This window comes from Archocentrus centrarchus, unplaced genomic scaffold (genome assembly GCF_007364275.1).
Source record: "Archocentrus centrarchus isolate MPI-CPG fArcCen1 unplaced genomic scaffold, fArcCen1 scaffold_48_ctg1, whole genome shotgun sequence".
In the NCBI taxonomy this organism is placed as follows: Eukaryota; Metazoa; Chordata; class Actinopteri; order Cichliformes; family Cichlidae; genus Archocentrus; species Archocentrus centrarchus.
In genome coordinates this window covers 1,507,561-1,534,732 of record NW_022060272.1, presented here as the reverse complement: position 1 = coordinate 1,534,732, position 27,172 = coordinate 1,507,561, and the positions used below count along the sequence as shown (strand labels likewise).

At 41.9% G+C, this 27,172-nt stretch overlaps 1 protein-coding gene across 2 annotated transcripts; it reads left to right on the top strand.

Moving 5' to 3' along the window:
- Positions 1-7,152: 7,152 nt before the first annotated feature.
- LOC115777304 (apoptosis regulator BAX) lies at positions 7,153-15,669 on the top strand. 2 transcript variants are annotated; one of them, XM_030725167.1, is made up of 7 exons: positions 7,153-7,222; positions 7,824-7,900; positions 8,724-8,772; positions 12,931-13,092; positions 13,889-14,021; positions 14,497-14,601; positions 14,685-15,669. In XM_030725167.1, the coding sequence occupies exons 2-7, from the start codon at positions 7,837-7,839 to the stop codon at positions 14,781-14,783; spliced, it is 612 nt and encodes a 203-aa protein (XP_030581027.1). In that variant the 5' UTR covers positions 7,153-7,222; positions 7,824-7,836; the 3' UTR covers positions 14,784-15,669. The 2 variants fall into 2 exon arrangements, with proteins under 2 accessions (XP_030581027.1, XP_030581028.1); XM_030725168.1 differs by lacking the exon at positions 7,153-7,222 and having other exon boundaries at positions 7,807-7,900.
- The last annotated feature ends 11,503 nt before the right edge of the window (positions 15,670-27,172 follow it).

The window sequence follows — 27,172 nt, the reverse complement described above, 5'->3', positions numbered from 1 at the left end:
GAGCCTATTGAGAACCTATAGAGCTCATCTTGAAATAGCAAATATGTTTGGCACAACAACGCATTCAGATCACAGTTCTGCTTGCAAGATCTACCAGACATGACAGGCTAAAAAAAAAAAAAAAAAAAAAAAAAAAAGAAAAAAAAAAAAAAAAAAAAAAAAAAAATTTAGCAGTCATGTTCAGGGTCGTGTTTAAATTTAGGTCTTTCTGTAAATAACTCCTCGTCCAAGGAGCACAGTAAGAAAATGCTGTTTTCCCAAGATTTGTTACAACTCTACAGTAGGTACATAAAATTCAGATGAGCGTAACTGGTAACTAAAGAAGGGTTTACATGAATGGCTTTAAAGAGGAAAATATACCAGTGCTGAATGGTCAGTGATACGCTTCCTAAAAAATTTAGCAAATTAAAGAGAAGCTTGTCATTTATCCATATGGCCAGATACTTGTTCCCTTTCATCAAACCTTTATGAGCTTTTCAGAAGAGCATATATTTTGTTCTGAACATTTAAAACCAATTTTAAATGCAGTCTGAAATGAGAGAAATATCTTTCTAGCATTTCGATTTCACAAAGTAAACCAGACCTGCATTAGCAGAAAAATAGATTAAAGGTTCTCTGCAGCACTACTGTAATCATGAATTTACTAGGAATATTATACATAAAATTAAATGTACAGTTGGTACTGCTCAGTACTTTTACTAAATTAAATAGGATATAAAATCTTAGGAAGAGCTTAACTCCCATAACGGCCCATAACTCACAGCTTAAAAATAGAGAATCTCCAGTTTTGTTATCACTAAGGTATATTTAGAGCTAACGATGGTTTTAATTCTAAAATAATTTCTTCTAAAAGTAGAAAGGGTAGCCATGGGTTAGATTTTTGGCAAAGGCAAATATCATTTCTGATGTCTACAGGAGTGGACATTCATATAGTGACTGCTTCCTATTGTTTAGATGTAACTACTTATTGCATGTTCATTACTGACAGCAGCAAGCTCTTTTCTAAATGCTAAACCCCAAACAAGGTGGGAAGTTTAAAAACAGCATGCAGCATTTTTTGGCAATAAGTGATCGTTGCAGGAAATCATATTATCAGAAAAGTGAGTTTGTTAAGTGAGTTTGTTTGGCAACCACTGCTTTGTTTTCCCAGGCAGCTAGAAACAGCAGAGGGTGGGCAGGCAGGTGAGAAGATGAAATGAGTATCCTGTTCAACTCCAGTGCAAAACAGAACCAGCAGGGAAGTCCACACAAAGAATGCAGATAATCTGGTGGAGACTGCTGGAGCTGTTTTTTCAGTGTGGCTGATGGGGTTGATCAGATGCAGGTGGTGTGGCTGAGGTGTAGAATAACTGCTCAGCCCCTCCTTGACTTGAAGAGAGTAAATACAAACCGGCCAGTGGCGTCTAATGACAGTAGGGCCTCTAGGCAGTCTGTCAGACGCACCCACCTCAGCTCTATGGAAGTCCGTGATGAGCAAGGGGTCCAGTATGAAGGCACGGGGAACCCAGGACCTCTCCTCAGGACCATATTTCACCCAATCAATGAGATATTGGAGACCCCGGCCCCAGCAGTGGATGTCCAAGATCCAATCGACAGCATAAGTAGCATGGACATTCACAATAACATACGGGCCGATGCACCAGGGGACCAGTTTGCTGGAGGTATAATGGAATAGGTATAATGGAATATTTCTAGCCAATAATCAGCCTTTGTGATCTTGAGCATAACGTGGGACCAGGGTTCTCCTCTGGTCAACCAGGCAATGATGCTGTTCCATCATACGCGGCAGTGCTTCCTTGGTTTGGTCCCAGGCCTGATGACTCCATTGAAGGTGGTGCTGGATAGAGGAAACAGCCAAATCCTGCTTCACAGCAGGAAAATATGGGAGGCTGATACCTGAGTGGCTTTAAAGGGGGGAAGTCCTATAGCAGAGGAGGTTAAAGCATTATGAGCATATTCAACCCATGGCAATTATACATTCCAAGTGGAAGGGTTATAGGACGTGATATACATACATACATACATACATACATACACACAGTGGAGAGCTTCCTCTAGCTCAGGGGTGGGCAACTCCAGGCCTCAAGGGCCAGTATCCTGCAGGTTTTAGATGTGTCCCTGATCCAACACACCTGAATCACATATAGAAATCATTAGCAGGTCTCTGGAGAACTTGACTGCATACTGAGGAGGTAATTCAGCCATTTGATTCAGGTGTGTTGGATCAGGGACACATCTAAAACCTGCAGGACACCGGCCCTCAAGGCCTGGCATGGCCCACCCCTGCTCTAGCTCCTCATTCAGCCTCTCAGCTGTCTGGGTCTTTGGTTGATTAATAACCCAGAGTGGAAGATTGCTGCTACTCCTCCGACAGTTAGTATGAGTCGGGGTGTTGATTCATTTAAACTAACATATTCATTCTGCTGTAACTAGGTCTCTGTAAGGCAGAACAAATCAATATGTTGATCAATTATTAAATTATTTATTAACAGGAATTTAGAAGTGAAAGACCTAATGTTTAATAATCCTCATTTAACCTTTTAATCTTCAGTGCAGTTAAGGATGCTAGATTGTTCTTTATTTGTGAATTTTTATGCTTAAATCATTTTGTGCTGATTTTTGGTTTGTTCTTTGGTGGTCTGAGAGCAGATATAGTCTCTGTGGTGATTTTTGTTTTTTTGTTTTTTTTGGGGGGGGGGGTGGAAGCTACAGAGAGGCCTGTTAGACTACAACTCTGCTTCCTGGACCCAACTCTGGATAGTAATGTTGTGGGGAAATAACAACTTTGGTCAGAGTTGTAGAAATGAGAGCCACTCCATCCAAAGTGGGATGGATGCCGTCTCTCCTAACAAGACCAGGCTTTCCCCACAAACTTTCCCAGTTATCTATAAAGCCCACATTGTGTTTGGACACCACTCAGACAGTCAGCAATTCAAGGAGGAGCTAAACATGTTCGATTGGGGAGGGGTCAAGGTGACAACTACAAGATCCTACACTGTTCTGTAAAGTTACCTTGCGATTCAATATTAACTTTAATGACCTCCAATTTACATAACCGAGTGTCATTACTGCTGACATGAATTATTATTTTACCAAATCTACATTTATCCTTAACCAGCAGTTTCAGGGTTTTTCTATGTCACCTGCTCTGGCTCCTGGAAGACAATAACAATGGTTGCTGGTGTCTTTAGCTTCATGTTAGCCATATGAAAAGGCTCACATTCCACATAAACTGTCTTCACATCTGCAGGAGCCTGTCTTGTCTTGGCAGTTTTTTTTGTTCACTGTGATTCTAAAAGCTTCTTGTGTCAGTTTGCCAATATCATCTACCAGCTTCTCAGGACATGCTATTTATTCAGTCTGTTAACTTGGATGCACCTGATTTAAAAAAAACCTGACTGGCTGGTTTTAGTTTTGCGATGCAGGGTGGTGGTGGGTGTGGTGATGATCAAGGGCTCATCAAACCACATTACAAAGTTCAAGATATTACTCATTCACTTCCTGCTCCATCCCTGTCAACCTAATATGGCACCAGTTGGGCATTTCCAACATTGCCATCATGTGGAGGTTTGTAAAATTGTCCAATCTTTGTCCTGTTAATTTCATCACTTTTTATATTGTGTTTGTGATAGTGTAGCTTGGTCCAAGCACAGATATGAGTCCACTATCAGAGGCCATAAGAAGATCATTTCTAAGCTTCACTAATGCATTTTCTGTAATGTGATGAATTCTGAATCCTGACTAAAACTCTTCCAATAAACCATCCCTCTGCAGGTGATCAATTAGCTGCTTTACACATACTCTGAGGAATCTTTGAGATATACCACATGCTGAAGTCATCTTTTATTACACAGTGTGCTGACAGTATTCTGGACTATGGTAGAAAGGTAATTTACAGTACCTCTTTGTGAAAAAAATCTTGCAGGCTGTTGCTGTACTCTGTAACCTTTGACCCTTTTGCAAAGGTAAATAAAACTCATGAAGAAAACCTGGTTGTGTGCACTTTGATTTAACTTCACAACAGGAGTAAGTTCAAGGGACCAAAAATACATCAGTATACATCATGCATTTTGTCTCATTTCAGCCACAAAACAACTCCCTTACTGCTTTTTTTGTTTGTTTGTTTGCTTTTTTGGGGTGGGGTGGTGGTGGTAAGGGGGGAGGTATAGTTTTGTGGGAAATCACAATACAACTTTTTTGCTTTTATTTTGAAGTTGACTGCTTTTTTAAAAAACCTTATGTACATATATGTGTGCAAGCAAATCCAGTTTCATTCTAAAGAGAGATGTGTTTGCTAGCTTCAAAAGACGTCAACTCATTCAAAAATAAATTCCCTTGTGTGCGACAAGTCCAACTGTGAAATTTTCTGGCTACTAAATATTCCACACTCAGTTGTTAGTGGTATTTATGTAGTGGTAGGCCATGTAAAATGACTGAGCGGGGTCAGTGGATGCTAAAACACATAGTGCGGAGAGATCACCAACTTTTGCAGAGTCAATCACTACAGACCTCCAAAGTTCATGTGGCCTGCAGATTAGCTCAAGAACAGTGCATAGAGAGCTTCATGGAATATGTTTATAGGTTTCCATGGCCGTGCAGCTGCACAAAAGCCTTACATCACCAAGCACAACGCAAAGCATAGGGTTCAGTGTGCCACCACTGGGTTTGGGAGTCTGGGTTTGGCGGTTGCCAGGAGAACGGTACTTGTCTGACTGCATTGTGCCAATTATAAAGTTTGGTGGAGGGGGGGATTATGGTGTGGGGTTGATCTTCAGGAGTTGGGCTCGGCTCCTTAGTTCCAGTTAAAGGAACTCTTAATGCTTCAGCATACCAAGACATTTTGGACAATTTCATGTTCCCAGCTTTGTGGGAACAGTTTGGGGAGTTTGGCCCCTTCCTGTTCCAACATGACTGTGCACCAGTGCGCAAAGTAAGGTCTGTAAAAACAATGATGAGTGAGTTTGGTGTGGAAGAACTTGAGTGGCCTGCACAGAGTCCTGACCAGAGGCCTGATAGAACACCTTTGGGATGAATGCGTGCAGAGACTGTGAGCCAGGCCTTCTCATCCAGCATCAGTGTCTGACCTCATAGATGTGCTTCTGGAAGACGGCTCAAAAATTCCCATAAACACTCCTAAAGCTTGTGGAAAGCCTTCCTGGAAGGGTTGAAGCTGTTAAGCTATAAAGGGTGGGCTGACATCATATGGGCCTTATGGATTAAGAATGGGATGTCACTCATGTTCATATTTGTGTGAAAGCAGATGGCAATATAACGTATATTCCTATAATATAACCTACATATCCCACATATGTATACAGAATCAGTTAAAAGTTTGAACACAATCCAAGCTTTTGACTGGTACTGTATTTTGCATATATGGGATATATAAATTATACACAGCTCCAGCGCTTTCCACCAATGGTATACATCTGAGTACTGAGTACTTAGGTTTTACCATTGCTGAGTGTATTTTGATGTCATATACCACATCAGTGGCCCTATAGATCATGGATGTAATTTGGTGAGAAACTTGTAGCAGATGTAATTGTGTGGTATCTCTTTACAACAGCCTAAGCTATTGTTAGTGATGTCACAAGTATGTGCCACCGCTCCTCTGTAGAGAGCATGGGAGAAACGTTAACGTTTTGGCAGATGGAAGCATGGGCTGAGGCAGACCTATAGTTTTAATCTCCCTAACTCTTAGTATCGTCACAGGTTGTATGAACTCTGCTTATTTCATGTATGATAATGCAGCAGCCGTTTAACCGGGCTTCATAAGGTTGGTGAAGAATGCGTTTATTAAAGGACAACACTGTAGAATTCCCAGTACCAGTATGGTTGTGAGTTTTTGATTGTCTGCTGATCACATCTGCCGCCTCCTCTTCACCACTGAACACAGCCCAACGTGACAAACTTGTTACCTGTTATGTTGTAAACTGGTTGGATGTGCTTGGAGACTGAGACAATTTTATTGCCAGCAACAAAGAACTGCTTGCTGCTTCAGACACAGAGAGTGAAAGTGGAAAGTACATCCTTGTTTTTAACATAAACTCACTACTGCAGCCAGGGGCAGCACAAAGTGACCCTTTATTCTGCTTTCTAGTTTCAGTTTCCTTTTTTCCCAGTATTGGTGCTGTCACTGGTTAGCTAACACAAGCTCATGCAAGTCTGTTAGCAGCAACTTGCACAAGGTGTTGCCTCAGCGTGTCAGGAGCACCTCGACATTCACTCCAGTGTTAATTTTTCGACTCTCTTTCGGGGGAAAAACAAAACGGAGGCAGGTATGGAGATAAAGTAATAAAATAAAATAAAATCATGTTTTCCTTCAGCAATGTCTTCTTGTGCTCCTGGTGTAAAAAGTTTGTCACTGGTATCTATAGCTTTGTGCGGCACGCTGTTACATCAGCGTTTTAGGTATTTTAAACATTTCTAGGTATTGCTGCTCAAATCTTCCAGCTTTCAGCATTCATATTGAATTTTTTTCTAGGAAATACTTCTTTCTAGTTGCAAAAGTGCTGTGACATTTTTGGAGATGTCGGTTCCTGGTGCTCACCACTCGCCTCGCAAGCTGTCAGCACCTGACTCCTGGCACACCCTTTCAAAACCCCCGTTGACTTTCGCTGCTGAGTGGAAGTTAAATACAGATATAATTCACTCAGCTGATATCTAATGGCTGATATTTGGTTTATTTCAGTGTTTTGTTTCTTCCTGAGCAAATCAGTTGGGCTGATATTAAAGTTAAGCTTCATACCTGGATAGGTTTAATTAACTTTAATGTCTCAGCACTTTTGGAAAAGAATAATTTGCTAATCTTTATTCCTTTATGTAGAAATGTGTTATTGTTGTTTTTACAGCTTTTTTAGAATTAAAGCTGGCACTAAACAAACCAAACCAAAAAGCAAAGGTTTGGCCTCCACTTTAACAGCTTCTTTTCCACAGCTGTGCTTGATGCTGTCAGAGTTGCTAGGCGACTGGAGCTACACTGAGGTAAGGGCAGGTGACGCAGTTATGAAGGCCAGACTGTCCAGTTTCACAGCGGCTCACTTTCGGCCTCCGCGGTCATATAAGGACCCGGCCTACATAGACCGGATCCTTTGAAGGATGCAGCGCCTGAATTTGGACTCTGCTAAAGTAGGACCCCTGTTGGTTGGGCTCCGCCCTCCAAACAATCAGGAGTCAGTTGATTGGAGGAACAGCAGAGAGCGTGAAACTGCAGCAGCAGGTACAATACACGCTGGCATGTCCGATGGCTTCATTGTGCACGTAGCTGTTGAGTTCTATTTGCGCGGGTTGTTGAATTTACGCGTGAGAAATGAATACCTGCGCCTGTGAAATGCAAACATTTGCTCGTGATGTTTTTTTCTCACGCGACTTCTGACAAATGCAATTCCACAGCAGGCCTGACGTCACGATTGAGAGTGCACATATAGAGAAGTAAGTGCACTGCGGAAGAATGTGAAGTCATACAGAGAAACTGTGTGTGAGGGTGAGACTCCACGGAAGGTTTTGAAAGAAAGCAGCACAATGAAGTTCCAGCAGCTTCTCTTCTTCCTTCCTGAAGTTTGAGTGGAGCTGTTTTCCCGTGCCTGTGGGATTTCTTTCACAACGAGCTCAGGGACTGCTGGGAAAGCGAGGCGTGTCCGGGCGCTGCTTCTCTTGTCGCTAGATACTTCCGTGTTACTTCCTTGTTCTTTTGTGGAGAGAAACGCTTTTCCACAGACCAGGCAGGGATTAATAGTTTGTATTAGTTTTATTTGGTCCAGTTAGTTCTGGATATTGGGATATTAGAGTATCTAAAATCTCATCCATCTCCGCGCTGACAGAAAGTTTGGCGCCATGGCTGATAGCCGAGAGGAGGAGAAACCAGAGCAGGAGCCGATGGGCGCCGCGGGTGGAGAAGGTATGTGAAAATGTCAGGCTCACCCACAGAAAACTAAAGGCAAAACGGAGAAAAATATAGAATGAATGAAATAATGGCTTCTAGGTACTGCCGCGTTGTTTTATTAACAGTGTTCACCGCTGTGTCCGTTGCTAAAGCCTAACGTCGTATCTAGCTCCGACCAGCTGGGACGGCTGACTGCTTTAAACTTCTGCCCTGTGGGACACAGACCGACATAATGTGCTTTAAAGTTGTCGTTGAGTATCGCCAGGAAGATGTCAGGACTGCAACACCTCTGATTATTATGAACACTCATGACGTCACACGAAGACAAGTTTAACAACCTTGAATTTAAACGCAGATGACTGAGAATGTAGTTTTAAGAGAACTCCGTTTTTTCTTTAGATCTGCTTTACTTAGACTTCTTGAATGACATTCAAGCACGGATAAAGAGATGTCGCTCCACGCACTGCTTTTCAGTCCGGCTCTTTCTCAGGAAACTAGAAGTGGTGCTCCTGGCGACAGTGAAGGCTAACTCAAACCACCTCTTAAGAATAAAATGATCCAGTTTAAAGGGGAAAAAAAATATTCGATCATACCACTTTATTTTGTTCTCTTAATAAACTTTGCATTCTTTGACAAAATCGGAATATCTTTATTTAATAAGAAATGTTTCCCTTGATGACATATGTTGGTTGGCAGTTTTCACAAAAGTGTTTTTTCTACTGGTGGCTTTGCTTTACTTCTCAATATAAATATTTTCAAATGATTATTATGGCATTACGTATATAGACCAAAAATATAAGCAAACAGTCTGATATTAATGATCTGCTGGTTCTTCCAGATGTCATTGATGATCCTATCTTAGAGCGAGGAGCAGTGGTCCTTAGAGGGTAAGTCTCAACTGGGTGATCTGCTGAATGGTCCTACCTCGGTGAAGATGAAGGTTTTCAAGACTTAACAGCACAAGTGTTTCACTAAACTGCAAGCAGTGGGAACTTTTGAACTGTTGCATCCATTGTGTATTTAAATCTGGCAGACCATTAAAAATGCAGCTGTGTTATAGGCCAGTACACCAGCATGGCTCCACAGTCTGGGTGCTAAACTGGCCTGTCTGTGGTGAACTATGAAGCAGCTAGAGTGGGAAAACATTTCACTCTTAAAACTAAAGTCATTGGCGCATTCATTTCCCAGATGCCTATTTGAGCGAAGAAGTAGCAGAAGTCATCACTTGGATGTGAAACGTTTCTTCCACTGAAAACACAACATCCTGATGAACAGATTCAACTGTCTGGGACTCCCGTACCTTGATAATTGAGCATGCATCAAGACTAAGTCTGCAGCAGAAGTGTATCTAGGAGCATGTGTGTGAATAAAAAAGTATTACAGCATTAAGTCCATGTAGGCCCCAGTTTTTCAGCAGAAAGACCAATAACGCAACAGCAGCAGTGAAGATGACACTGTCAGAGTTTAATGTAGAATCTGGCTACACACAGAACCGAGAGCAAAGAGGTTACTGAGATGGTGAGCTTAGCTGGAGTGACAGAAAATGTTTTTCTAGTGTCCAGAACAGCAGCGCTTGTTCCTGTAATCACCATTAAAACCTTTACTGGGAAAAAGCTGGAGGATTCCTGCATCAGACCACATGATCAACAAGCTCCAACATGAAGAAAAGCTAACTTTGTAGCCGCTCCCATCCACTGCTGTTGGTTTTACACAGCCAAAAATCAACTGTAAAAACTACAGAAATTCAAATCAAATCTGAAGATGAACTGTTTGTGTGATACAGTGTTAAAATTAGGCAGCTTGCTAAAGGCTGATGGCAGCCATCCCAATTTATAGATGTGGAAAAGAGAGAAAAACCCACAGTGGTCACTGAAATAACTTGAAACTGACAACAGCAGAAATAAATAATTACTGAAAAATAACTAATGAAAATCACGCATTGCTTTTGAATTGTGGTTCAACAGAATTATTTAAAAAATACAAACAAATGAAAGTGACTTAATATTTTGTTGCACGACCTTTTGAGGCAATTTCTGCAACCAAGTGACTTCTGTAACTCTCGGTGAGTTTTCTGCACCTGTCGACAGGTATTTTGGTCCCACTCCCAGTGAGCAAACTGCTCCAGCTGTCTCAGGTTTGAAGGGTACTTTCTCCAGGCTGCATGTTTCAGCTCCTTCCACAGATGTTCAATAGGATTTAGATCAGGGGTCACAGAGGCCACTTCAGGATAGTCCAGTGTTTTGTTCTGAGCCATTCCTGGCTGTTTTTAGCTGTGTGTTTGGGTCATTGTCCTGTTGGATGACCCATGACCTGCGACTGAGACAAAGCTTTCTGACACTGGGCAGCACGTCTCGCTCCAGAATTCCTCGATAGTCTTGCGATTTCATTGTACCTGCACAGATTCAGGACACCCTGTGCCAGATGGAGCAAAGCAGCCCCAGAACATAACTGAGCCTCCCCCATGTTTCACACTAGTTACAATGTTCTTTTATTTGGATACTTCATTTTTGTATCGGTGAACATAGATGAGACAATTTGCCAAAAAACTCCCATTTGTCTCATCTGTCCAAAGGACGTTCTCCCAGAAGCTTTGTTGCTTGTCAATTTGCATTTTGATGGTATGATCTGACACTGATATCCTTGACTTTGGAATTCACCTCTTACCTCTTTGCAAGTTGTTCTGGGCTCTTTGGTTATCATTCATATTATCCGTCTCTTCAATTTGTCATCATTTTTCTTCTTGCAGCCACGTTCAGAGAGGTTGGCTACAGTCCTGTGGACCTTAAACTTCTGAATAATACATGCAGCTGTAGTCACAGGAACATTAAGCTGCTTGGAGATGGTCTCGTAGCCTTTACCTTTAACATGTTTGTTAGTAATTATCTTTCTCATCCCCTGAGGCAGCTCTCTCCTTAGCTTTCTGTGGTCCGTGTTCAGTGTGCCACACATCATGATACCAAATAGCACAGCGATTACTTTTCACCCTTTAAATAGGCAGACTGACTGATTACAGGTTAGAACATGCCGGTGATGCTAATTACAGGACACCTTAGTTTAACACGTCCCTGTGGTCAGCTTATTTTCAGTCTTTTCTAAGAGTACCATCATTTTTGTCCAGGCCAGTTTCAATTAGATCAACCCTGACACAGCTGGAGCAGTTTGGTCACTAGGAGTGGGCCAAAATACCTGTCGACAGGTGCAGAACACTTACTGAGAGTTACTGAAATCATTTGATTGCAGAAATTGCCTCATAAGGTTGTGCAACAAAATGTTAAGAGTGCCATCATTTCTGTCCAAGTCAGTTTCATTAGTTTGTCTTTTTTTTTTTTTTTTTTTTTTAAATAATTCCATCAAACCACAATTCAAAAGCACTGTCTGGGTTTCATTAGTTAATTTTCAGTAATTTTTTATTATTACTTTTGTCAGTTTCAAGTTATTTGAGTCACCATTCTGGGTTTTTCTGTCTTTAATGGAAACATAATAACAGTTTTGTCCATGTCTGTATATGACATACCTGCAGCGAGCAAGGGTGATCATGAGGTGTACGAGACCATATTTATTTCAAGGCTTTAGTAACATTTTGCAGATTTAGATTTACTATAAAATATAAATAAATTGTATTTATGAAATGTTATTAATTTTTAAAAATATAAAAATAAAAGCTTTTTTTGGTAGGCCATTAAAACTGTGAGCCACTGACTTGGGGCTGTTAGGCTGGACACTGAATTATTATTAATGTTAATTATTGTCATGTACAGCATCATAGCATCTGTTCTGTGCAGCAGGAACCATTGTATCAGAGCGCTGGAAAACCTCAGGTCTGAGGATGCTGATATGCTCACTTTTCTTCATTGCATCCACCACATGCTTCTTTAAAGGATTACAACCATGCATACTCACTCATTCACTACCACACTTTAACACGCAGGTACGCACATATGCACAAAAACACACACATGAACACACACCAGCTCCTTTTCATCCAGTACTGTCAGAACTCCTTTTTAACCTCCTCTTAATGTGAGAAAGCCTTCCATGAAGACAGAGGAAAAGCTGTTTTATTTTCTGCCTAAGTTTAGTTTGCATGTATACCTTATTTATTTGACATTACTGTACTTGTGGTTATTTATTTTTGCATTAAAGAATGAATGAATGTTTTTATTATTATATATCGCATTAATGATGTGATCAACCATGGCCGGCAGAGGGACATGCTATCAGCCTGAGGTTAGAAAAAGTCCTGTGCTTATCATTGTGGTCACAGTGATCTGTTTTCAGAGGGCATTGAGACTTCTGTGAACTTTACTCAAAGACTGCAGCTGTGGTGCAGGTGTTCAGATACAAAGAGTTTGTGTGTGTGTGCGTGCGTAGTCAAATGACATTGAAGGTCTTTATTGTAACTATACGAATGAGCATCCAATGAAATTACCATGAACATGGGAGCTCTGAGTCGCTGCACTGCTGCTTGTAGCCATCTGTACACAGTGCTCTACTGGGCAAATAATGAATTTATAAACTATGAATTTATCAGGTAAAAAATGTATAATAAAAGCTTTAAATCCATCTTTTAAACATTTAATTCACATTTGAACTATGACTTGAGCAAAGATCTGCAAAGTGTTAGGCAAAGTGGTTCTTAAGTGTCAAGTGATCAGTTACAGATTTTTAACAATGTGTTTCTAACAGTTTGATAAATTTGCCAACCTTTTCAAATGAAGATGTTCTGATTCATCAGAAAAATGTGATTTTATTATTTTATTTTCTTTAATCAGAACAATCCTGTAAGATGTCTAGCAATCAATTAATGATGACAACAGTCATCATTCTACATATTGTAGGTTTTATTTTGCAGCTAGTGGTATTTTCTCTCTATAAATGTAATTTTTTAAATAGAAAATTCTGCTTTAATATTTTGAATTGTCTTGAAAAAGCACTGGTGTTTCCTCTCACACGTGAGTAGTTTTATTAACTATATGAACAGTTAATAAAACTGTGAACATCTTTGTGTAGTAAAATTGTCTCTCTTTTTGTGTTCTGCATTGCAGGTATGTGATCACACGCATAAACACAGAGGACCCTAGTCGGCATGTCACCTCTGAGGATCTGGGAGGAAGGCCAGATGAACAACAGGATCCACAAATCAAAGAAGTGGTGGACCAGTTGCGCAAGATAGCGGATGAGTTAAATCGGAATGCTGAGCTTCAGGGGTGAGCTGCTTCACTTCATTCAGCAGATTCTTTGATTATTGCTTAACTGATGTGCATTTTCCACCTCATGTTGACACTTATTGTGGCTACTGTTGGCACATTTACAACAAAAAAACCTCACTTTCTTTTAACTTTCTTTGTCAAAGTTCTGTGTGTTTAAATAAAACAAATTTTTAAATATTATGTAAATACAACACACACTTTTGCATGAGACTGGAGAGCAGCTTATTTCACTAATATTGAAATCATCCACCCATCACTCCTAAAAGCCTACATGGAATTTAGTTCAAATATCCCCAGAGCACATGCAGTCATATAAATCATATCAGTTGAAATTTGCTCTATAATTTCAGTGCAGAGATGCAAACTTGACCACACTGATGATGGAAAAAAACCAAACAAGAAGGTGTAATTAATATCATGCTTTTTTTCTTCATAATTTGAGCTTTGACCTTAACGCTTTCCATGGTGTCGTCTTGTAGTGTCCTTTCTTCAGTGCTTAAATGGCACTGACTGGAGAATTGGCGCCATCTACTGCTACTCGCTAACCAGCCAGTTCATATTCAGACCACAGGAATGGATAGAAATGTTCAGTCACTTTTTTTTGTTAATTTTTGTGGAACTTTTATGATTGTTTGTGTGACATTTGGATAACAACTTGGTTAGTATATAGTAAAACTGGTGTGCAGTCACATCTTTACTATGAACAGTGATTTCAGGAAAAACTCGTGTCAGTAAACCAGTTAAGTCAAATCACATAATTTTATAGTTAAATGTGTCCATTTCCTCACATCAGACTGATCAACCAGGTTCAGGGGAACTGTGCTCAGGACATCTTCATGGCGGTGGCAAGAAACATCTTTGCTGATGGCATCAACTGGGGTCGAATTGTGGCTCTCTTCCATCTGGCCTATAGATTAATATACAAGGTAAATCATCTCTTCCAACACTGATTCTGTGCCTGTTACAATCTTTTTCTTTATCCTTTCTTCATCCATTCAAAAAAATTTTTTTTTTTTTTTGACCCTGTGTTCATCAGAGAAAATCCTAAATAAATTTAAACGTGTGCACCCAATTCTTCAAGGAAATCCTTCAAAGCCCCCAAAAATTACCATGAGTTCATGTCCATGATGGCTGTGTGTAAACATCTGACCACAGCTGTATGCCCCAAACTTTAGTTTTAAAAAATGTGATATTCCAAGAATGAAGAAGAAATAATTCTACTTCAGCATCATACTCAAAATTCTCTGCATTCATTAAAGCTCAGTGGAATGCAGAAATACAGACTTAAAGCAAGTGTGCATAAAATTTCTGCAAGAGAGCTCCATGCACTTGAGGATTTGACAATGGGCCACCTGAGTCCTACGTTAATTAATTCCTTCCATATCTATTTCTCCTTTAAAGGCTCTTACCACCAATCATTTAGAGAACATTCGAATGGTCATCAGCTGGGTTCTTCAAGTCATCAGAGAGCAGCTCCACACCTGGCTCGTGCAGCAAGGGGGCTGGGTAAGTGATTACTCATTCATAAAGATCAGACAGACTCTATGCCTTAAATCAATATTTAAGTTCTTAATCTCTTGATCTTGCAGGAGGGGGTGATTGGTAGTTTTTCTCGATGGAGGACAGTGGCCATTGTAGCATCAGTAGCATTGGTGGTAGCCTTTGTTTACTACCGGAAAGTACGATGAAAACCTCAAACCTCACAACCAAGAATGCAGTCCATTCGTCTGGATACATGCACCCTCTTTAGAAATTTATCACAATCATTCCTCAGCCTCCATTTCATTAACAAAAGGAGGTTAAGTACTGTACTTAAATGGAGGGACCTTCTCTTTTCTCAGGTTTTAAAGAACAAAAGTGCTTTTTATCACCAGATGTCAAGTGAGCATCTCAGTCTTTCTTCACTAGCAGGTAATCAGCACCTCCCATGGGTTTGTGAGAGCTGCTGCAACTTACCTTGGAAAGACTAAGCTGGATGCTCTCAGATGTTGAGCAGCAGTGGTTGTCAGATTATGCTTTTTATGGACAAATTGTACCTCTAATCAAACAGGCCTGAGGACCTGTTCTTACCTGAACCACATCTGAGGCTTTTAAAAAAAAAAAAAAAAACTGTGAAGAGACCTGAGGGAATTAACACCACCATATTTATTTTAATCAAGTCAATCAAAATTATACAAACTGGTAAACTTAATATGCTGTAGCTACACAGTAGGTCGTGCCTGAACTTTTAACTGTTGTATTCTTTCCAAAAGGCAACCTTGTTGTCTCTCTAAAAAGTCTTTTTATACACTTGTTAAGTTTTTGGTATCAAAGACAAAAGGTCTTCAAATCATGCTGGAAAAAAAATGTGGGTGAAATGCTTATGGATTTTTAAAAATATACAAGGACCCTCAAAACTATCACATATCATGTACAGTTTTTAAGACTTAGGGAACCAAATCACTGAAATATTTCAGATTTTTTTTTTTAAAAGACAGTGGGGGAAATGTGCTGGTTTTAATAACTTGTTACCAAAGAACTTCAGTGTTTATAAAAAAAAATTTCAAAAAAAAGTGCAGTGGTTTGAATAAATTTAAAGCCTATTTAATTAAAAACATTTTAAAAAATCAGAAATTTTCAGTGTCTTTTTTGTTTCTTTGTTTAAATATGCAGATTTGCAAAAACAATACAACAATAACAAAAAGGTTTGTGAAAAGCCAAACTCACTCATCCACGTCTTTATGGACCTGCTTTGTGCTCTGGTGTGCAGTCATGTTGGAACAGGAAGGGACCATCCCCAAACTGTTCCCACAAAGTTGGGAGCATCAAATTGTCCAAAATGTCTTGGTATGCTGAAGCATTAAGAGTTCTTTTTGCTGGAACTAAGGGGCCGAGCCCAACTCCTGAAAAACAACCCCACACCATAATCCCCCCTCCACCTAACTTTATACTTGCTGTCAGACAAGTACCATTCTCCTGGCAACTGCCAAACCCAGACTCATCCGTGAGACTGCCAGACGGAGAAATGTGATTCATCACTCCAGAGAACACATCTCCACTGCTCTAGAGTCCAGTGGCGGTGTGCTTTACGCCACTGTATCCAACGCTTTGCATTGCGCTTGGTGATGTAAGGCTTGGATGCAGCTGCTCAACCATGGAAACCCATTCCAAGAAGCTCTCTACACACTGTTCTGGAGGTAAAGTTCTATGTCAGGCAAGATGGGAAATTCAAACAATTATTTTCTAGAGTTCCCAAAGTGTTTCCAGAGTGTGAAAAGCATTGAAAGCATTAAGTCCAAAAATGAGCATAAATCATTAATAAATCAGTCTCAAAAATAAATCAGTCAATATGTGCTTTCTGCTCTTCATACATCTCATTCATCTGATCCAATTCACAATTGGCAGCTGTACTTCGAGGGCCCCAAGTAAGTGGCGTGCCAAATTTAAGGTAATTCGGAAGGCATCATCTCATGTTTCAGGTCTTTCGTGTTGCTAGGAAATCAGCTGGTGGGGCCTGTTTTCCCTGTTACTTAACATCATCATACATTTGCAACTGCTGTCCCATGATATCACAGTTCAGTTATTATTGTAAGCTCTTATACTGGAACATTGTGTCCAATGATCAGTCTATCCATCCTGAAGGGCATCCAATACGGATTTTCAGCCTTGTCCCTTGTGCACAGAGATTTATCCAGATTTTCTGAATCTTTTGATTATATTATGTTGTGGAGACAGTGAGATATTCAAAGTATCTGCAATTTTACATAGAGGAACAATGGCTCTCATTTACTAATATGTATATTTACTAAACCCTGTGCAAGGCAAAAAAGAAGATCTGTCCAACTGTCCAACTGCATCCTAAGTCCAACTGGAGAAACCTAAATAATAGTGTTCAAGGCCCAAGGAGGAAGCCAGAAAAGAGGCAGCTTTCCAAAGTGTTTCCATGGGAATGATGCCATTAAATAAATAAAAGTGACACTCGAGCTGAAATAACAGGAGTGTGAGTGAATACCGACGAAGGACAACAAGCACATGATCTGCCAGCTCCAAATGAGAAACTGCCAGCAATAAAAAGAAAACCCCAGATTCTCCAGCATCTGTGGGAAACGACTCTGTAAGTCAGGGGTATTCATCCTGCAGGTTTTAGATGTGTCCCTGATCCAACGCAAATGGCTGAATTGCCTCCTCAGTATGCAGTCAAGTTCTCCAGAGTCCTGCTAATGACTTCTATATTTGACTCAGGTGTGTTGAGGCAGAGACGCATCTAAAACCTGCAGGACACCGGCCCTCGAGGCCTGGAGTTGAATACCCCTGCTGTAAGTGCTGTCATCCAGCCTGAAACCTGCTGTGGGGGGGGACTGCAGATGCAAATCAGCCCCAAACTAGCTGGTACAATGCATCAATTGGCAACATTTATGTTAATGTTGTACATACTCCATTTTCCAATAAATCAAAGAAAAAAAAATGAGATAATGATACTGGAAAATTATTAAATAAAAAAGTCAACGCTGACATCTTTCCCATTAGTATTTTGTTTTCTCAGCAAGATATTTATTTTATTTCCTTATTTTATTGTAATTCTGAGCATTTTGTGGCTTATGGTGTTTTGGAAAACATTTAATAATGACCAAAAGATAATGACAACAAGAAGTAGTAGTAGTATTACTACTACTACTAGTAGCAATATTACCGTATTTTCCGGAGTATAAGTCGCACTTTTTTTTCATAGTTTGGCTGGGGGTGCGACCTATACTCCGGAGCGACGTATATGTGACATTTATAACACATGAACCAAAATACTCCAGCCACTTGACATCTCCGTGAACTGCAGCTTTAAGGCAGTCTTGCGTAACCTGTGGGCGCAGTGGATGATGGACGGAGAGCACAGCTTAACGGCAACTGGGAGAATGCGCCACCCAACTTTCCTGGAAGTCATTGGATGGATCAAGAAAACATGGGCTTCAGTGACAACCAAACCATCCTGTTGGGATTCAGAAAGGCTGGAATAATTGGAACTGCAGCTGACGACGAGTCTGACTAACGCGACACAGAAGAGGAAGCGGCGCTTCATCTACGGAGTGTACGGAATTGTTTAGAAGTGACACAGAGGATGAAGAATTCAATGGATTGATGGTTTATGCTATGGTTATCTGAATAACTTAATGTTACGTTAACATACCGAACACGTGTTCGTTGTGCGTCATGTAGCTGAATGTGCTACGTTAGCATAACGTAGGCGTAACCGTGTTCGTCCTGTTCTTTAATCCATTATTATTTTAAATTGCCGTTCAAGATGGAATTTCTGCTCTGGGTCTCGGATTCTATCAAACCCCCCCCCAAAAAAAGTGCGACTTATAGTCCAGTGCGACCTATATATGTTTTTTTCTTCTTTATTATGCATTTTTTGGCTGGTGCGACCTATACTCCGGAGCGACGTATAGTCCGAAAAATACGGTACCAGCATTAGTAGTACTAGTAGTAGTACTGTAGCAGTAGTGTTTAAATTTCCTAGGACAGCCAGGCCTATATTTGTTCATACACACAGTCAGAGGCACTTCTAAATTTGATTGTGAAGTACAAACAAATTCAGGTATGAAAATATTGATGAATTGATTGATAAATCACTGATTTGTGAGTGATGCTGGTTTTATGCCCAATCTGTTACTGACCAATAGATCTGGATCACTGACCTTTTGTTCGACAGGTGGATGTGTGAACCACTACACGATGGAGCCTAACTAGCAGCAAAATGTTCATCCAGCTGTTTTTTATTTTAGGATCACATACTTTTCCAGCCCTTTGCTGCCATTGTGTCCCAACTTTTTTTGAGACGTGTTGCTGCCATCAAATTCAAAATGAGCTGATATTTTTCATGAAATAGTAAAATGTCTCAGTTTAAACATTTGATATATTTTCTAATGTGAATAAAATATGGGTTTCTATGTTTTGCTTATATTTATTTTCCATGGAGCTATATTTATTAGCTAGGCTCCTTAATTTGTTTAATGTGAACATCATCATGATGTTATTGCATTGGAGGTGTGAGCAAATCTCTAATCGGCCACAAACATTATCTTTTCACCACCTGCAGCGAGCAATTAACTCAATTCAGCATCTGGAAAATAAATTTTCTTTCTTTATTGTGCTCTTTATGTAAGAAACAGACCTCAGCAGTGGCACACGCACGTGCACATGCGGCTTGATCCAGAAGCTTTCATCATAACAGGTTAATCCATTACTATTTTTCTTCAGCCTCATCTCCATTAGGAGCTATCCAGACCATAATAAATATAAAAATCTGTGCTGCAAAGACAACAGGCTGGCAACTTGTAAGGGGAGTGATTTCTTGTGTGTTAGTTAATAAGCTGGCTATAAATATGAGTATGACCGTTCAGTTCTTAAATTCCATTTTATCCTACATGTCATATGCCATAGTGATAAGTGGATCCTGTTAAAATAATGGATAAATGATCTAATAACTGAAATGTCTTTCCATCCTTTTCTAAGAAACTCTTGAAAGTTGTAACAGTCGTAATTGTGATGTCTCTTTACGACAGTCTGGCCTTTTTGTGTAGATGATGTCACCAGTGTGCGCCCACCGCTCCTCAGTAGAGAGCGCGGGAGATGTGTTTTGCAGACGGACATTTTGGCTTGAGGCGGACCTTTTCCTTTTTCCTTATTTTTTGTACCGTTACAGATTGTATGAACACTGCTCGTTTTCATGTGTGTTTATGTAGCAGCCGTTCAACCGGGCTTCATAAGGTTGTGAAGATTACATTTATTAAAAGGGCAATACTGAAATTCTCAGTGCCAGTGTGCTTGTGCGTTTTTTTGGCTGCCCGCCGCCTCCTCTTCACCACCGAACACAACCCAGACGTTACAAATTGGCGCCCGAACATCTTATCTTGGACCTCTGAATGCAGTATCTTCGAGCAGCAGATGCCTGATACATCAGAACGGTAGTCGAAGTGCAGCGATCGTCCGCCATACTTCGTGGGAACAGGCCAGGCCGGCCCAGACACGGACGTCGGGTGGATCAAAGAGTCGCGACGAGTTTCCATGGCAACGAGCGGAGCCGCTGCAGCGCCGTTTTCGGGATATAATCTGGTTCCCTGCTGAAGCCCTGAGCCGTGAAATCGTCGGATGACAGCAGACCTGCATTACCTGGATGTGAGACGGACCCAACTTTCCATAGTTCCTGAATATGCACGCATGCACAGCGAACTCACCGGAAACCCCCTCATCGGCGGAGCACACGCTGCAAGCTGCTTCATCTGATTAGTCTCTCCACGTCGGAACTTTATCACGGGACTGAGCTCTGTGCAGAATCAGGACTGCAAGGCTTTCAGTTCTTCTGAGAGATACCGAACCGACGCCGTGAGTATAAAAAATAAATAAAGAGAGAACAAAAGAAGTCTTGACTTTTGACTGTGAATGGATTGAAAAAAAAAAAAAAAAAAAGTGAGCTATTCATTGGACTCAGCAGTGGGATGTTTTTTTTCTTTTTGGAGGAATAATATAAGGACAGTTAAAGTGTTTCTAAATACGGTTTCTTGGTTTTCACTGGTTTGACGGTTCCTAGTTGAAAGCTGTTTTAAGATCGTTTGACTCGAACATTTTCTACCCATACAAAGTTATAAGTTTCTGTCTATTTTACAGTTAATCATCACTTAATTTGGTGCCTCAACAAAAAAAAAAAAAAAAAAAAAAAAAAGAAATAAAAGGGGGGGCCAGACAAATAATTGCTATGGTTAAGAACTTATGTGCCTCAGGTTTTTCTGTGACCAGACGTGAAGTTCATTCCAGTACAACTTACATTATACAGATTTGGGTTCTGATAAGTGTGCATTATGGCTACTCACCCTGACTTGAATGATATATGTGATGATATAGACTTTATGTTGCTCCCAAGTCAAATTGCTACCAAACAAAATTCCCCTAACCTTGAACATAAAGTACAAAGTTTAGAAGCAGAGGTGGACATGCTTCAGCGATGCTTGCATGACTCTTTGGATCTCCAGAGAAATATTTTGGAGCGCTGGACTCAACACACTAAAACAGCCCCTACAGTTCCAGCCGCCCGGATTACTCACCCTTTTCCTCAGGCCTCATCCACTCCATTTGTTCAAAGCCAACATAACAGGAAAAAAGAGCATCCCAACCCAGCACCTGGCCCCACTCAATCTGATAGGGCCCTGTCTCAGTCGCAGTCAGATTCACTGGAGTTAATCAATACAACCAGAGTCCTCGCTGCGGCATTGCACCAGGCTAAATTAGAACCCACTGTATTTACTAATGATGGTGGTCTCCACCCAGAAGAATGGCTACAGTCTGTTAATGCTTATAAAACCTCATTGGACCTAACAGAGGCCCAGATCCTGAGGGAACTACCACATTTTCTAGCTAAGGAACCAAGGAAGTGGTTTAGTGTTCTCAGTCCTCATGTATCTACTTGGGCCAAATTTTGTGAACTTTTCAGAACTGTGTTCTTGCCTGCTGACAACCAGGAGAACATCATGAGAGGCATCTTGGACCATTTCCAGCACCCCGAAGAGCCTCTGCCAACATTTGCAGCCCACATGCTCAGTGAGTTCAGAAGATTGAGGAATCCACCACCTGAGCAGGAGCAAATTGACCTCATCTGTAAACATGCAGTGGAAAAATACAGGGTGGCATTGTATGGGACACCTGTCAGGTCAGTAATTGATCTAGTGCTGCGTGCCCACGAGCTGCATTCTGTTCTCGGCACCAACCTTTTGCAGCCACCAAGAGTCCAGGTGAAAAGTAGAGATGTTGGTGGACCCTACTGTTTTAAATGTTCAATGCCAGGGGTCACATCCCGCACCTGCCCTAACTGTTCCGCTGAATTTCAGGGAGCTCGACAGTCTCCCGGACACGTCAGAGAGCTTCCTCAAGTGTCGCCTGCAGATTATCATCCGGTAACACAGACTCCAGAACCAGACGGTGCTGGGACAGCAAGACAGACACAACCAGCAGGTCGGAGGCAGGGAAACTTCCGGGGGGGGAGAGTGTTTCACAGGGCCAACCCTCCCCCCAGTCAATAACTCCGCCCTCACTACCTATGTCAAACCCAGTCTCACCACCTATGCTCAATCACGTCGAAGATGGATCTTCACAATCTTCATGGAACACCCCTTTCAGAGTTAAGGTAAGCTTCAAAGGAGCAGCTCTGGAAGCCACACTAGACACAGGGGCATCGCTTTCAGCAGTGAAGGCAGACCTGGTAGCTGAAAAGTCCAAAAATACCTCATTAAAGACTCAGTGGAATTCTCCACCCATAAGACTGGCTAACGGCACGAACTGCAATCCATTAGGAACAACCTGGTTGACCATTGGATTTATGGGCAAGTCAGTCTATCAAAGGTTTGTAATAGTGCAGAACTTGTCATCCCCCTTCATTCTCGGGATGGACTTTATGACTCGCACTTCTCTAACAATTCATGTCCCAACCAGAACCGTAATTATGGACAATAATGCCCCATGTCTCGATGAACTCTGTGACAGTGGCTTTGTGGAAGCTGATCTTGAATGCGGAACAATGACTCTGCAGAACACTCCACAGCTCTCACTCCATGAAAAAGTTGATGACGCTAACTTAAGTTCTGTGGAAAAGGACGGACTGTTAAGACTGCTAAAAAATTATGGTGATCTGTTTGACGGTCACCTTGGCCGCACTGATTTGGCAGAACATGTCATTGTCACTGGGGATGCGAAACCAATTAACTTGCCACCATACCGCACCTCCCCAGCTAAAAAGCAAATCATTGAAGACCAAGTACAAAAAATGTTACAGGATAACATCATCGAACCTGCGTCAGGACCATGGGCAGCACCTGTGGTCATTGTGATCAGACCCCCCCGTGAACCACGGTTCTGTGTTGACTTCCGAGGTCTAAACCAGTTAACTGTGAAAGACTCTTACCCACTCCCACGAGTGGATGAATCATTGGACTTTTTAGCCAAAGGGAAGTTTCTCACAACACTAGACCTCGCTCGAGGTTACTGGCAGGTCCCCATTGCTGAAGAGGCTAGACCAAAGACTGCCTTTATCACGCATTGCGGCCTGTTTCAGTTCAGAGTCCTTCCTTTTGGCCTGTGTAATGCCCCTGTGACTTTTCAACGGCTTATGAACAATGTTTTAGCCGGCCTGATTTATAAGTCATGTGCAGTGTATCTGGATGACATTGTTGTCGCATCACCAACCTTTGAGCAACATCTGATCGACCTTGAGGAGGTCCTTAGTAGGCTCAAATCTGCTGGCCTCTCATTGAAACTGAGCAAATGTCAATTTTGCCTCACAGAACTTACCTTCCTTGGCTATCGTGTCACACCATCTGGCATTCATCCTGACCCTGACAAGGTGAGAGCTGTGACTGAGTTTAAAGTACCAACCACAACAAAGCAGGTGCGACAGTTCCTTGGTTTAACGGGTTACTACCGCCGCTTTGTACCAGATTATGCCCGTCACGCAGAGCCACTCTTCGCCCTCACTAAAAAGGATGTGCAGTTTAACTGGAATGATAGGTGCCAAACAGCTGTGGACTTTCTAAAACGTTCCATAACCTCTGCACCAATCCTCAAGTTTCCAGATTTCACACGTCCATTCTTCATCCACACGGATGCGTGCGATGCTGGACTCGGAGCAGCGTTAATGCAGAAAGATGAGGATGACAGAGATGTTGCTGTGGCTTTTGCTAGCCGTGCTCTGCATAAATCGGAAAAACCTTACTCGACTCCAGAAAAAGAGTGCCTCGCTGTCATCTGGGCCTTGGAGCATTTCCGGCCTTATGTCGAAGGTCTGCATGTGACTATTTACACTGACCACAGCAGCCTCAAGTGGCTGATGTCTCGCCCCAATCCCTCTGGCAGGCTTGCCAGGTGGTCTCTTCGCCTTCAAGATTTTGATTTCAGCATCATCCACAAACCTGGAGAACGTAATAAGGTGCCTGATGCCCTTTCACGTAATCCCCTCCCAGATGTGGATGCACCTATCGATATCCTCCCTCCCTATGCCGTGATGGGAAGTATGGACCTTCGCGATCTGCCTTCTGTAATTGTGTCGGACCGTCTACATGTTCGCCAACTACAGCTAGAGGACCCGGTCACAGGCGCACTGCTTCGTCAGCTGGAGAGCGACCAACGAAGTGAGACAGATAATAAAGATCTTGAGAAGTTCATTATACAAGATGGACTCCTATATTTCCTCGACCCAAAAACAAAATGTGGTCTTCACCCACTCAAGCAGATTAAACTTTTCGCTCCTAATGCGCTCCATGGTTATCTGCTCAAGTATTACCATGATCACCCTACAGCAGGACATCTGGGCATTGCAAAAACTCTGGCACGCCTGCGTCTCAGGTTCTTCTGGCAAAACATGACCACCGATGTGAAAAAGTATGTCGTCTCATGCTGTCTGTGTCAAGCCACTAAGCCAACCCAAAGGAAAACAGCAGGTCTTATGGTTCCCATCCAACCACAAAGACCATGGGAGTACACAGGTGTGGACTATGTTGGCCCACTACCCCGCACACAAAGGGGAAATGCATATATTCTTGTTTTTGTGGACTATTTCTCCAAATGGATTGAGGTGAGTGCTGTGAGAGAAGCCACAGCTCAAGTCGCTGCTGATAAGTTCATCACTGAAATATTTGCCCGACATGGTTCTCCCTCCTACCTTATTTCTGATAGGGGAACACCTTTCATCAGCGACCTGTTTGAGCATGTTCTGTCGACACTTGGAACTGAACACAGACTGACAACTGCCTACCATCCTCAAACGAATGCAACTGAACGTGTAAACCGCACCTTGAAAACAGCCATCCGAGCATATGTCGACGACAAACACACTTCCTGGGACAAATATCTTCCCCAAATTTGTTTTGCCCTGCGTACTGCGCCTCACGAGAGCACAGGCCTGAGCCCGTCTATGATGCTCTATGGACGAGAGTTGGACACTCCCTTGGACCTCATCACTCAACCCTCCTGGGAAGGAGTGGGCGAACCTGGAACATCCTACTCGGAGAATCTGAGAGCTTCACTTCAAGAGGCTCATGAGCATGCTCGTATGGTTCTCACAGAGAGTCATAAATGGCGAAAGCATTACTATGATCTAAGACGTCGCCCAGTCTCTTACGAAGTTGGGGACCTGGTTAGAGTGAAATCGCACCCGAAATCAGATGCAGCATCCAACTTTTCAGCAAAGCTGGCACCCCTTTACACAGGTCCCTACCGTGTCTCCAAGAGGATGTCTGATGTGAATTACTGTCTAACAAAAGTGGACACTGGAGAGAAAGCTGGAGTTTTTCATGTTGCAAACCTGCAACCATTTTACACCTGGGCCACAGCTTTATCTGACAAACACTCAAAACAAAAGACTTCTGCAGGTTTGACTCGTAGTTTGCCAGGCAGCAGCTTGCCCTCTGCTCTTTTGGAACCAGAACCTAGTGACTGTGATGTTGCTGATACAAACACTGCTATGGTCTCTGGTGATATCCCAACTGAGACTGATTTCGACTATGCCGATACTGTTCCTCCTTTGTTGAACCAAAACTCTGTTCATGAGACCGCGGACGCTGCCCTGAGAACAGATGTGAACAGTCCACCTCCTGCTGACAATGGGCGCGCTGCTGGGGTTTCCTATAACTTCAGACCGAGGCGTGTTCCTAGAGTCACCACTGATTGGTCTGTCAATAGGTGGACCAACCCTTTTCATACTGACAGGTTTGACCTGAAGTGACCTTATTTGCATTTGTTATGTGTTTCTTGTTGTTCACTGGTGTTTCATGACTGTTATGTGAGTTAATATACAGCTCATGTTTATAAGTTTTTACATATTGTGTTGACTGTTACAAAATTTGAAAAAAATTTTGTGGGGGAAAAAAAAAAAAAAAAAAAAGGGAACTTCATTTTGTAATTGTCCTGAACATCCTAAGTGTATTTTTATTATGCAATATCTGTCCAAGTTGACATTCACCTTGTTGGAAACTGTCATGTTTGCCAGCTTTTCAATATTGCACTGTAGATTTCCTGTTTGGTTTCAACATCTTATCCTGGCTTATCCATGTATGGAGGCTCGTTAAGTATGTACTGTGCCTTTGCTGTGTTCGGCTGAGGACAGCCTTTTGTTAACCGGGGGGGAATATGTAACAGTTGTAATTGTGATGTCTCTTTACGACAGTCTGGCCTTTTTGTGTAGATGATGTCACCAGTGTGCGCCCACCGCTCCTCAGTAGAGAGCGCGGGAGATGTGTTTTGCAGACGGACATTTTGGCTTGAGGTGGACCTTTTCCTTTTTCCTTATTTTTGTACCGTTACAGGTTGTATGAACACTGCTCGTTTTCATGTGTGTTTATGTAGCAGCCGTTCAACCGGGCTTCATAAGGTTGTGAAGATTACATTTATTAAAAGGGCAATACTGAAATTCTCAGTGCCAGTGTGCTTGTGCGTTTTTTTGGCTGCCCGCCGCCTCCTCTTCACCACCGAACACAACCCAGACGTTACAAAGTCCTCAGTTTTCCTTAGAAACTTTAAGTGTTTAGATTCTGTGTGATTATTATTAGTATCACTTTTGGCAAAATTTAATCCTTTACTTTAAGAGGAAATTCCTAGAAAACATAATACTGAGAATATTCTTAGAATCCTGTTACTAGGAACAGCCTTTTGATTATGGGCCCAGGCCTTAAAAAATCTGGTCTTAAATTCTGCCGGTCAGAGTTCTGTACGTGGACTTAAGCTGCATACACTGTGGAAGCGACTCGCAGCAACGTGACAACCAGAGACCACAGAAAGTGAATGATATTTGACGAGTTCAAACGACTACGGGCGAAATAACTGCTGGCATGCCTTTGAAGCCACCAACTGGTCGCTTGGACATTCCAGGCTTCGGTTGCCTAACTGACCCTCTAACATATTTACTAGTAGGTCGTAGTCTCTTCTAGTGATGAGCGTGTGAAACCGAAGCTTCGATACGTGCTTCGAATCCTGGGCTTACATCGCCAGAGAACCACTGCTTCGAAGCTTGCTTCAGGACGAAAAAATCAATGCTTCAGCGTGTCACCTGGGCAACCGTAACCTGGAA

Bases quoted from the DNA above. Each gene is read 5' to 3' on its own strand.
- LOC115777304 (XM_030725167.1), top strand. From the start codon at position 7,837: ATGGCTGATAGCCGAGAGGAGGAGAAACCAGAGCAGGAGCCGATGGGC. The intron at 8,773-12,930 runs GTAAGTCTCAAC...TCTGCATTGCAG, and splicing joins GGAGCAGTGGTCCTTAGAGG to GTATGTGATCACACGCATAA. The intron at 14,022-14,496 runs GTAAATCATCTC...TCTCCTTTAAAG, and splicing joins CCTATAGATTAATATACAAG to GCTCTTACCACCAATCATTT.